Source organism: Cnephaeus nilssonii (assembly GCF_951640355.1).
Source record: "Cnephaeus nilssonii genome assembly, chromosome: 13".
Lineage (NCBI taxonomy): Eukaryota > Metazoa > Chordata > Mammalia > Chiroptera > Vespertilionidae > Cnephaeus > Cnephaeus nilssonii.
The window spans coordinates 2,646,211-2,658,458 of NC_137084.1; the positions used below are offsets into that span (position 1 = coordinate 2,646,211).

General features: G+C 55.4%; 1 protein-coding gene across 2 annotated transcripts; it reads left to right on the top strand.

The window, feature by feature from the left end:
* Positions 1–16: 16 nt before the first annotated feature.
* Positions 17–7,933, top strand: SDHAF2 (succinate dehydrogenase complex assembly factor 2). Of its 2 annotated transcripts, none has more exons than XM_079788864.1 (4): positions 17–161; positions 2,468–2,688; positions 2,769–2,878; positions 7,595–7,933. In XM_079788864.1, exons 1-4 carry the CDS (start codon positions 126–128, stop codon positions 7,723–7,725), a joined length of 498 nt encoding a protein of 165 aa, XP_079644990.1. In that variant the 5' UTR covers positions 17–125; the 3' UTR covers positions 7,726–7,933. The 2 variants fall into 2 exon arrangements, with proteins under 2 accessions (XP_079644990.1, XP_079644991.1); XM_079788865.1 differs by lacking the exon at positions 17–161 and adding an exon at positions 169–560.
* The last annotated feature ends 4,315 nt before the right edge of the window (positions 7,934–12,248 follow it).

A 12,248-nucleotide genomic window follows, 5' to 3' on the forward strand; every position in this document is an offset into this window, starting at 1 on the left:
ACGCACGGCCACTTCCGTCACACGCAGGGAAGTGTCTTCCGGCTCCGGGCGCGTCTTCCGCGAGGCCGGCCTCCGGGAGTTCCCGGAAGTGGCCGGGGGGCGGCTTCCGGTCCAGGTCGGGGAAAATGGCCCTGGCCGCCGTGCTGCCGGCTCTGACGCGGGTGAGGAGCGTGTAGGTTCCGGGGCCCCAGGCGGCCGCCGCGGACCCCGAGGCTCATCTTCCTCCGCCGTCAAGCCGGGGCGCCCGGCTGCTGACGGTCCGGGGCGAGGACAGACCCGAGGGCAGACCCGAGGAGAGGTCCTTCTTGCAAAATGGGGAGCTTCGGGCCGCTCCCTCCTCTCCCGGGCCCGCCCGCAGGGCAGTTGAGCGAGGTCATAGATCAGCCTTCCCGCCAACCCCGTGCGATTTCTCCTCTTCCCCAGGGGGCCCGGCCCGCGGCCTCGGGGCGCCCCAATCTCTGTTCTTGTCTGGCCTGACACCTCCGTGATCTCACGTCGCGTCGTACGGCCTTTCTTCCCGTTGAATGTTTCCCTCCGAGGGCTCCCTTTCGCTGCGCCTGGTAACCGTTTGTATTTGTGTCTTTCCTCTCCGGACAGCCCCTCGCTTCCCTCCGATTCCTTCTCGGACGCCCTTGAACACTGGCTAAGGGTGTTGCTTTCGCACACTTACCAATGTGGCAGCTTTCCCCCGGCTCCGTCCAGTTTCCTGCCATGGCTGTCGGAAGAGGTGTCGTCTAATTTCACCCTCCTGAGGCGTGTTTTGTGACTTCGCAGGTGGTCTCACCTGGGGGAGGTTCCCCGCGTGCCTGAGAGGAACATGCTCGTGCTGCTGGTGGGGGGAGGTTGTGTGTCTGTCTGTCTGTCTGTCAGTTGGGTCTATGGTGTTGTTCAAGTTCTCCGTTTCCGTGTTGGTCTTCTGCCTGGATGCTCTGCGGGGTGGGGAACGCTCCTGTCATTGTGTTGCTGTTCCTCTATTTGGTCAACGTTTGCTTCATATATGGGGGTGCTCTGATGTTGATGGCGTGTGTATGTATCACGGTGGTATCTTCCTGATGAATTGCCCTTTTTATCATTACATAATGCCCCTCTTTAGCTCCTGACAGGTGTGTTTCTTTCCCTGACAGTGTTTTACTTAAAGTCTGTTTCGTCTGATATGAGTAGGGTCATTGTGCTCACTTTTGCATGAAATATCTTTTTTTCATCCTTTCACTTCAGCCCATGTGTATCCTTACATCTAAAATGAGTCTCTTGTAACAGCATATAGTTGGGTCTTATTTATTATTATTATTTTTTAAATCTTCACCCAAGGACATGCTTATTGACTTTAGAGAGAGGGGAAGGAGAGAGAGAGAGAGAGAGAGAGAGAGAGAGAGAGAGAGAGAGACGTCGATGGGTGAGAGAAACATTGATCGGTTGCCTTCTCATACGAGCCCTGACCAGGCATTGACCCTGCAACCTTTCCTTGTGCGGGACGATGCTCCAACCAGCCGAGCCACACTGGCCAGGGCCTTTGGATCTTACTGTTTTGTCCATTCAGCCGCTCCATGCATTTTGGCTGGGGAGTTGAATACATTTCCATTTAAAAAGCCAGGAGTTGGGGGCTTTCTCCTGCTTGTTCTAGGCTGAGCCCGGGGCAGGGGCCATGGTGGGTGAGTGTGGGCCAGTCCAAACCCTTGCCTGTGTTCTCAACAGCACCCATCTCCTGCCAGCACTGAGATTCAGAGAGAACAAACACTAGCCAATCAGGCAGCCCCCCCAGAAGTCGGCTTGCTGGGCGTGTCTCAGGCTCCCCTCTCTCCCCGGAGGGAGGCGCCAGCAGCTGAGGGTTTTCTTCAGCCGCCCCAGGCTGCGCGGGGGAGGGACGGAGATGAAGGATTGTCTTGGCTTCTCCTTCCAGCTTTGAGGCAGCTGCTTTGTGCTTGCCCGGGGTTAGGAGCCTCTTCGCTGGTTTCGGGGTTTCTCGTAAAGGGGACCGGAGTTGATGGTTTCTGGGAGAAGGAGGGGGGTGGGTGCCTGTCCTGCCGTCTTGCTGACATGAGCACCTTCTCCTGGCATCGTGATAGGCTTTGCCTGTCTCTCGATTGGGAGCCCGTGGAGGGTTAGGTCCGTGCCGTCACTGTAGGCTCAGACTTTAACAGTCAGGAGGCAGAATACCCACCGCACCGAAGGGAACGCGTCGGAGGGAGGGAGGGAGGGAGGCACACGTCGGCTGGAGAACTTCCGGAAGGGCACTGGTTAAGGACGGGTGCCGTCAGAGCCGGGTTGCGGGTCTCACTGCAGTTACTGTCGGAGTGGCCTTGGTCCGTGTCTTCACCGCCCTGAGCCTCGGCCTCTAAGCTGTAAAGTGGGGCCAGTCCGAAGCTTCTCGAGGACCCGGTGAAATCAAATGCGCTTCGCGCCTAGTGCGTGTGGGGGCGACAGTGATGGCCCTGGTGTTGAGAAGATGTCCGTGGTCTGTTTGTTTCAGAGGCTTGCTCTGTCCAGGCAACACCTCGGGTGTCCTTTGCCCAGCGTGACGTTCAGCCGCTCCTACAGAGGGGACAGCCCGTCAGATTCCCAGAAAGACATGATCGAAATCCCGCTGCCTCCGTGGCAGGAGCGAACCGATGAGCCCATCGCCACCAAAAGGGCCCGCCTGCTGTACGAGAGCCGGAAGAGGGGCATGCTGGAGAACTGCATCCTGCTCAGGTAGGGGGCTGGGCGCCATGGCTCTTCGGCCTGAGGTCACCGGCCTTTTAACTTCCTCCTCTCTCTCTCTTCCCCTTTAGCCTCTTTGCTAAAGAATATCTGCATCAAATGACGGAGAAACAGCTGAACCTGTACGATCGCCTGATTAACGAGCCCAGTAATGACTGGGATATTTACCACTGGGCCACAGGTACTGGGGGGGGGGGGGCAAGCGGAATGTGAAAAGGAGGATGACTTGGGCTGACTGAGTCTGGAATTATCTCCTGGGCAGTGTCCCCCCCCCCCCCCTTTATTCATGCAAATGGACCTTCCACCCAGACACTGTTCATTTTCCCGAAGTGTGTGCCATCTGTTGGATCAGCTAGGGTTCTTTGTGTGCCAACAGCCGACACCTATTCTGTGTGACTTAGGCCAAAAGGGAGTTTGGTGAGATTGTACAGGTCTCCGAGGCAGGGCCTGGCGTGGAGCCAGAAGTGGGCTCTCACCGGTCCCCACCCTCTGGGTCTCCTGTGCTTCTGTCCCCACTCAGTGCGGGCCACGAGGTAGGAGCCGTGCTGCGGGGTCTGTCTCCTCCGTGCTGACAGATTCCTCGGTACTTGTTCTGGCTGTCAGTGAGCGGGGACTGGAATCTCCATCTGTAATTGCGGATTTATTACTCCTTTCCGTTCTCTCGGTTTTTCGTCATACATTTTGAAGCTCTGTTGTTATGTGGAGACATATTAGGATTGTTGTATCTTCTTGATGAATTGACCCCTTCACCATTATACCAGAGGCCTGATGCACGAAATTCGTGCAAGAGTAGGCCTTCCTTCCCCCAGCTGCCAGCACCGGCTTCCCTCTGGCACCCGGGACCCGGGCTTCCCTTGCAGCCCCGGCTTCGTCAGGAAGGTTGCCCGGAAGGACGTCCGGTCTAATTAGCATATTACGCTTTTATTATTATTGATAATGCCTGTCTTTATTGCTGATGGTGTTCCTTGTCCCCAAGTACCTGATGGTAATTTAGTCACTCCAGCGTTCTTTTGATGAGTGTTTGCATGGTATGTGTTTTTCCATCTATATTACTTTTCTGTTGCTATGGAGTAAATCAACAAAAATTAGTGACTTTATTTTTTAAATTTATCTTTATTGTTCAAAGTATTAGAGATGCCCGCCGCCCCCCCCATAGGCCCCCTCTACCCCACAAACTTAGTGACTTGTTTATTAGCTCAGGAGCTGTGCCCAGATCTCACAGTCCGGAAACTCATTCAGGTTGTAGGACTGAAGTCCCAGTGGTCTGTTAGCTGTTGATCTCCTTCGGCTCCTGGAAGCCGCTCTCAGATCTGTGCCCTGGGGCCCCGCCACTCAGCAGTGGCCTCCCTCACATGGAATCCCTCTCCTGCTTCAGAGCTACCCGAGTGCCCCTGCTGTCACCTCCTGGAGAAAACCCTGCCTTTAATCGAGCTCATGTGATGAGGTCCAAACCACGTGGATAACTTCCCTGTCCTGAGGCCAACTGTGCCGCAGTGACATGAGCGGTCGTGTTCACGGGCCGGGATGTCACAAGGCTTGCGCACCGTTCTTTTACTTTAAATGGAGCCTCCTGCAGACAACATACTTAGTCTTTATTTTTTTTGTCCAATCTTATCATCTCTATCTGTTCGTTGCTATGTTTTGGTCATTTACATATAATTATCAATGTGATTGCATTAAAACTAACCATCATTTTGTTTTCTAGTTCTTCCATCTGTTCTTTGTTCCTTTTCCCCTCTATTTCCATGGGGTTTTTTCAACGAGTATGTTAAATGTTACTCCACTTCCGGTTTATTATTTATACCTCCCTTTATAATTTTTTTAGCGATTGCCCTAGGGCTTGCAGTCTACATCTTTAATTAATCACAGTCGACCTTCAAGTAGTATTATAGTACTTCATGTATAATGTAAGACCTTAAGTAGCACACTCCAGCTCCTCCCTCCCATCTTATGTGCTGTTGTTGTCATACTTTCTATTCTTACTTACGCTGTAAGCCTACACTGCATTTCTGTTGTTTTACTTCAGACAATTATCTATAGAGCAATTTAAAATAAGGAAAAGGATAGAATATATATAAAAAGTATAACATATAGTATCTTATATGTAAATATATGGATAACATAATATATAACATTTATATAATATAGAAATTACATTATCCTATATAATAAAAGGCTAATATGCAAATAGACCGAATGGCGGAATGACCGGTCGCTATGACACTCACTGACCACCAGGGGGCAGATGCTCAATGCAGGAGCTGCCCCCTGGTGGTCAGTGTGCTCCCACAGAAGCCAGGCTCACCAGCGGGCTCACTGCTAGTGAGCGCAGCAGCGGTGGCGGGAGCCTCTTCCACCTCCATGGCAGAGCTAAGGACCCCTTGGGGGATGTCCGCCTGCCGGCTTAGGCCTGCTCCCCTAAGCTGACAGTTGGACATCCCCCGAGGGGTCCTGGACTGCAAGAGGGTGCAGGCCAGGCCGAGGGACCCCACCCAGTACACAAATGTCGTGCACCGGGCCTCTGGTATTTTATATTTCCCTTATTTTAGTCGCCTCTGAGTTCTTTGTTTCTTTATGTAGATCCATGTTTCTATCTGGTATCCTATTCCTGAAGAACTTCCTTTACTATTTCTTGTAGGTCTGCTGTTATGCATTCTCTCAGCTTTTGGCAGTTTTGAAAGATATTTTCACTGGCTATAGAATTATAGGTCCACCATATTTCAGCACATTATAGGCACACTTTTTGCGAGGCTGAAGGATGAGCTGTTCTGTTGAGCTGGATCTGGTTATTGTTGCTTTGGTTACCTTGTACCGCCAGCTTCAAGTCCGTTAGTGTTACCATGTGCCGTTGTCTGGTCTGCCTAGTTTTGGGCGTGGGCTCTGCTGTGTCTTTGTTGCTTTGTATATAATGTATCTTTTCTTCCTGAATGTTTCCAGCACTTTATCTTTGGCTTCTAGCAGTTTGTATATGACATGCTAGATGCTTGTGTTGGGTATTTACCCTGCTTTGGGTTCTCTGGGCATGTTGGGTCCAGTTACACTTCGGTTAGACTGTCCATCTGATGTCATAGTTTTGGGATTCTGTTCTGTGTCTCTTACTCTTTTCCTTGATGCGTCCGTTTGGGTAATTTGTGTTCGGTGATATCTGTTGACCTGTCCTCAGTTCACTGATTCGTTCTCAACTGTCAGGTCTCAGGATGGACCTGTTGAGGTCATTCTGCGTATTTGCTTATTTTTATTTATTTATTAAATGTGTTTTTATTGATTTCAGAGAGAGAGGAAGGTAGAGGGGGAGAGAGAGAAACAGCGACGTGAGAGAGAAACATGGGTTGCCTCTCACACTCACCCCAGCACCCTGACCAGGGACCGGACCCACAACCCGCCCATGTGCCTTGACCAGTGACCCTCGGTGCCTGGGACGACCCTCCAACTGAGCCATTCGGTCCGGTCAGGAGTGAAGCTCACGTCGGACCTGTTCCTGCTCAGGCTCCCTCCGGTGCACCAGCCTCCTGTCACCCTGTGCTGGGAGGGGCGGGACTTCCCGAGGGCCTTTCTCCCATGTTCTGTTCACCCTCAGCCTCCAGCCTTCCTTGCTTTTCTGTGCCTCAGAGGGAGTCTCTCTCCTGCTTCTCCCTCCCCCGGTTAGAGCCTTGTTGCTCTCTACTTGGTGCTTGCTAGTGTGGGGAGGGCAGGGGGGTCTCTGTGAGCCCCTCCCAGCTTCAGTCCCCGTGGCCTGGGTCTGAGGGGCGGCCTTCTCAGCGACCTGCTCATCCCACGGAGAGGGCCTGCTTTTCCCCTCCCCTCCCCTCAGCCCGATGGGCCTCTGTGCTCTGGGAGAGACGGGGTTGCTCGCCTTCTCCTGGAGGCTTTGTCTGCCGGCGGGGGCTGGGCCGGGCTTCCTGCTGCCTCTTCTCCTGGGCGGGGCGCCGGCGAGCACGTGCTCAGTCCCGTTCCTCCTGGGGGGCTCTCAGCTTTCACTCTGCTCCGTGTCTGTGACCTCAGCTCTCTGATGACCTCAGGAGGACTCGGGTTTGCAGGCTGCCTGGCTTCTTGTTGGGATGGGAGCAGTGTTCTTTGCCACCGCCAGCACCCTGGGGGGCCCCGAGTCCCTCGATCTTGGCCCCTGGGTGCTGGGCCCTGTGCTGAGTGGGGGGCCAGGCTTGGTGTTGAGGATGCCCTCCTGGCGTCATGTCAGCCTGGATGGGGGGTTGATTCCAGTGCACGCTGCCTCAGCTTCCCCGCGGGGGCGTGGCTTGTCATTTGAATCTTGAGGGTCTCGGGGTGGAGGTGAGCAGCGCCCCGCCTACCGCCCCCCAGACTGAGGCTGGCCTCCTCGTCTCTGCTTCCCATGCCTTCGTCCCTTCAGATCCGCTTCCGCGGGTTCACGTCAGCTGTGTGAGCCTCCCATCGCATTCCCATGAGTCCCTTTCCGCTTAAGTGACTTGAGTTACTACTTCTGTCACCCACAACCGAGGACACTTGCAGACTAGAAAGAGAAACACAATAACCAGAAAGCAACAGAAACACCCCTGCAGGGCAGGGCAGTGCGGTGGAGACAGGACCGGCGAGGGGGCGGCGGTAAACTTGTTCATAAAGGACCAGACAGTAAAGGTTTCAGCCTCGTGGCCGGGCGGTGCCCGCTGCACCGGCTGCACCGGCTCTGCCGTCCTAGCCCAAGAGCAGCCAGGACGGCACATGAGCCAGCAGGAGCCGCCGTCCCAGTCCAACCTGTCGCAGGTCCAGGCGCCGCGCCGGCCGCCGGGTGCACTTAGCACTGAGGGAGAAAGGAGCCGCTACACCCACCGAGCCTCTGCCTCGGCCGAGTCTCCAGGCTCAAGATCCTTTTGCCTGACTGCTCACTGACTGACAGTTCGTTCTGCCCGCTCTTCTCTTGCAGAAGCAAAACCAGCCCCCGAAATATTCGAAAACGAAATCCTGGCGCTGCTGAGAGACTTCGCTAAGAACAAGAACAAGGAGCAGCGGCTGCGCGCCCCGGACCTCGAGTACCTCTTCGAAAAGCCCCAGTGAGCGCCCGCGTGGTGCTCCGCCCGCGCCTCCCTGCTGCGGACGGTGCTGGCTTCGCTGCTCCTCCTCCCAGTGATGGCGAACCTCTGACACGCGTGTCAGCACTAAATATTTAGTTTTGGGTTTATTAAATACAATTATATATAACAATTATACATTTATGTTATTTAAACTATAAATATCGTGAAATAATGTTTTTTCCTCAAAGTGACACACTACCCGAGTTATGCTCAGTTTTTTGGCGAAGTTTGACACACTAAGCTCAAAAGGTTGCCCATCACTGTCTAGGCCCTCAGCTCACGCACCGTCCTGCCCCGGGGAGAGGGGGAGGGGCCCACCCTCTCCCAGGACGTTAAATGTTCAGCGTCTCCTTCTAGCGCTGCTTGTTGAGTCCTAGGCCTCGAGCGTGGGTTAGAGTGTGATATACATGAATTGCCTTTCAAATCGCGATTTGCCTCCCACCAGCCACGCTGAACTTCCTTTCCCTGGTTTTTGGGGAATCGGGTATTTAAAAAGCAGCGGATTTTGTGTTATCACATAGATGTGTATCCATTTTACCTGCAGCAGACAGTGATTAAAGAAAAACAACATTAATAGTTCTGTGATTACTCCTTCTTCTTAAACATTACTCATGCCCAATAACTGGTTTGAGAATTAGCTAATTAATTAAATATATATTTTTTAAAGAAAAAAAAAGCCCTAGCTGGTTTGGCTCAGGGGATAGCGTGTCGGGCTGTGGACTGCAGGGTCCCGGGTTCAATTCCAGTCAAGGGTGCATGCCCAGGTGGCGGGCTCAATCCCCAGGAGGGGGCATGCAGGAGGCCGCTGATTGTTGATTCTCATTATTGATGTTTCAATCTCTCTCCCTTTCCCTTCCTCTCTGGAATCAATAAAAATAGTTTTTTAAAAGTGGTTTGTCAGTGTTGCTGGCAGGCAGGCCTGTGGGCTCTGGCCGGCCTCTGCCACAGGAGGGCGCTGCAGGGAAGCAAATGTGCCCGCCCAGTGCTTCAGCCGCAGGTGCTGGCAGCCGCTGCGGACGGCCCCGGCGATCCTCCCCTTCCAGCCCAGCGGGCTTCCTGCCCAGGGAAACGGATCCAGGACCCCTGCCCCGCGGGAGGAGGGGCTGTGCGTGCTGCGTCACAGCCAACTTCCTCCTCCTTGGGTTTCCTTCTCTAAAATGTCACTTTGTGAACAACGGTAATCGGATATTGGAGAATGTCTTAAGACGGAAAACCACAATTCCCAGTCCGTGCACAATTACTTCATATAATCCATAGACATGTGCATAGAGTTTACAAGGTCACAGTCAGCTTTCATTTCCGGGTCACACATAGCCAATTTTTCTCTATTTCTACAGTCTTCACATTATTGTAGTTGACAAAATGACATCAATAGTGTCTTAAGAATGAATTACGTATTTGGAAGTGTTTGGCTCTAGGGCCAGAACACTTTGGTGTTGCTAGGGGCGGCCTCTAGGGGACTCGTGCCCTTGGAGCTGTGATTCTATCGGGATGGTGATCCTATCAGGACGGCGATGTTAGAGCCCGGGCCTGCCCCGGCCAGAGCTGATAAGCAGATGCCTGGTGATCACGAGCTGTGGGCGGGGAGGAGGGACGAGCTGTGGGCGGGGAGGAAGGACGAGCTGTGGGCGGGGAGGAGGGACGAGCTGTGGGCGGGGAGGAGGGACGAGCTGTGGGCGGGGAGGAAGGACGAGCTGTGGGCGGGGAGGAGGGACGAGCTGTGGGCGGGGAGGAAGGACGAGCTGTGGGCGGGGAGGAGGGACGAGCTGTGGGCGGGGAGGAGGGACGAGCTGTGGGCGGGGAGGAGGGACGAGCTGTGGGCGGGGAGGAAGGACGAGCTGTGGGCGGGGAGGAGGGACGAGCTGTGGGCGGGGAGGAAGGACGAGCTGTGGGCGGGGAGGAGGGACGGGCTGTGAGTGGGGAGGAGGGACGAGCTGTGGGCGGGGAGGAGGGACGAGCTGTGGGTGAGGAGGAGGGACGAGCTGTGGGCGGGGAGGAGGTAGCGTTCCCAGCACTGTCGGGCTGCGGGTCCCCTTGGAGCCTCCTCATGGCCCTGCCCACTCAGCTCCTCAGCGCCCTGGCGCAGAAGGCGAACCAGCCTGTACTACGTGATGTCGTTCCTCCAGGCCAGTGGCTTGTGCCCGTCTTGTACAGAAGGGGCCTCAGAGAGAGGAGTCTGTTCAAGGTCAAAAAGCCAGCGTCTTGCCTGACCGGTGTGGCTCAGTGGATAGAGCGTCGGCCTGCAGACTGAAAGGTCCCGGGTTCATTTCCGGTCAAGGGCACGTACCTCGGTTGCAGGCCCCTCCCCAGCCCAGGCCCTGGTTGCGGCATGTGCAGGAGGCAACCAATCGATGTGTCTCTCTCACGTCGATGTTTCTCTCTGTCTTTCTCTTCCACTCTCCCTAAAAATCAATGGAAATATATCCTCGGGTGAGAATTAACAACAACAACAAACAAACTCCCGAGTCTGGTTTAGTCCAGCCTGCCTCCGAGGCTGGTGAACTTGCTCCCGGCACACACTGACTGCCTCGCCGGTGGACACAGAAATCTACACTTGGACGAACTGTAGCAAAGGAACGTGCCGGCTCTGAGGCGTGACCGGGCGTCACGTGGGGCGGGGGCAGGACGCGGCCAGGACCTTTCCGGGCGAGCACTCCGTCACCGGGTGGCTCGGAACGCGGAAGCAGAGCCGCACGGGTGACAAGTTCACGCCCTGGCTCCGCCGCTTCCTTGCTGGATGAGAGGTTGGCCTGGGCCTCAGTTTCCTCATCTACCAGGTGGGACGGTGACGCTCCCTCTGTCTCTCTTTTTTTAATATCTTTGATGTTTTACCGAGAGGAAGGGAGAGGGAGAGAGAGTTAGAAACACCGATGAGAGAGCAACATCGATCAGCTGCCTCCTGCACACCTCCTACCGGGGATGTGCCCACAACCAAGGTACATGCCCTTGACCGGAACCAAACCTGGGACCCTTCAGTCCGCAGGCCGACGCTCTATCCACTGAGCCAAACCGGCCAGGACGACGCTCCCTCTTAACCAGTGGTCACCATAGGTGAGAGGGGGGTGCAGCACGCCCCGTTCCTGCGGGACCCCAGCACACAGCAAGCCCTCGGTAGGTTTCAGGGGTCACCTGTGTCCTAACCGCCGGGCGGGTCGGAAAGGTCACCGAGCTCTGCACAGGGCAGTCTCACCCGCAGGTGGAGGCTGGAGAGAACACAGACCCTGGTCACGGGACCTTGGGTGGAAAAACCCGTAGCACTCACCTCAGCGGGCAGCAGGCGTGAGAGAAGGCAGAGCAGGGCAGGCGCGAAGACGGATGTCGCCCTGGAACGCACCGCCGACCCTGGCCATTGTCTCAGCCCTGCTGACCGGGGAGAAGGGGGCGCAGGCAGGTTAGAGAGTCTGGGCTACCGGCCCATCTCCCCGGGCGCTGAGCCATCGCCCTGGTAGCCCGCTCTGCACTTGGAGCCGTTTCCCGGGGCGCTGACCTCCCCTTGTCCCGGCTTTGTCTCACGCATCACCATCCAGCCGCCGCACGGCCACCTGTTTGCCTCCCGGGCTGCTGGCGTGTGTCAGCGCCGAGAGGGCAGGCCTGCTAACCTCAGCCGCTCGGTGTCAGGCGCAGGCTGCTATGTAAACAGCTTTTCCCTTTCTTAGGCATGAAGTAAAACCAGGCCGGCCACGGTGCATTAAAAATAAAACAACAATTAATAAACAGGCAGCCAGGGCCAGCAGCCCCCAAGGGCCCTGGCGAAGAGAAGCTGCATCATTCCTCTCGGTTTGACACACCGCCACTCGCTGACCTCATTCCCGCCCGCCCGGGCCCCTGAGCGCCTGGCCCTGCCCTGGCCCGTCGGACGTGGCCTCTCGAGTCCTGTCTCCAGGCTCATCAAACTGGGTCAGTCGAGACTGTTCCTTTCCATCGTTTTCTCACTGAGTCATTTGAAGTCGTCAGACTCCACAGCCAAACACCGTTCGCCTGAGCTGTGCGCCTTGGAGGGAGCGTGTCCGTCCCGGCCACGGCGGGGCCTCTCTGGCTGGCTCCGGGCACTGCCTGCAGGTCACCTGGTCTGTGTCTTCGCCTCCGGACAGGGCGGCACCGGCACAAACCTGGCTCCTATTCCAAATCTCACCAGGGAGCCCTGGCTGCTTGGGCTCAGTGGATAGAGCATCGGCCTGTGGACTGAAGGGTCCCAGGTTCGATTCCTATCAAGGGCACATGCCTGGGTTGTGGGCTCGATCCCCAGTAGGGGGGGTGGCGTGCAGGAGGCAGCCGATCAAGGATTCTCTCTCATCATTGATGTTTCCATCTCTCTCTTCCTCTCCCTTCCTCTCTGAAATCAATAAAAATATATTTAAAAAAATACACTGAGTGGCCAGATTATTATGATCTCTGAACGCATAATAATCTGGCCACTCCGTGTCTATCCTAGATAATAAAAGGCTAATATGCAAATTGTCCCCTCGACCAGGAGTTCAACCAGCAGGCAGGCCAGCCAACCGCCCA

Coding starts and splice junctions, on each gene's coding strand:
- SDHAF2 (XM_079788864.1), top strand. CDS start 126: ATGGCCCTGGCCGCCGTGCTGCCGGCTCTGACGCGG. Junction 2,689..2,768: donor GAGAACTGCATCCTGCTCAG/GTAGGGGGCTGG, acceptor CTTCCCCTTTAG/CCTCTTTGCTAAAGAATATC. Junction 2,879..7,594: donor TATTTACCACTGGGCCACAG/GTACTGGGGGGG, acceptor CTTCTCTTGCAG/AAGCAAAACCAGCCCCCGAA.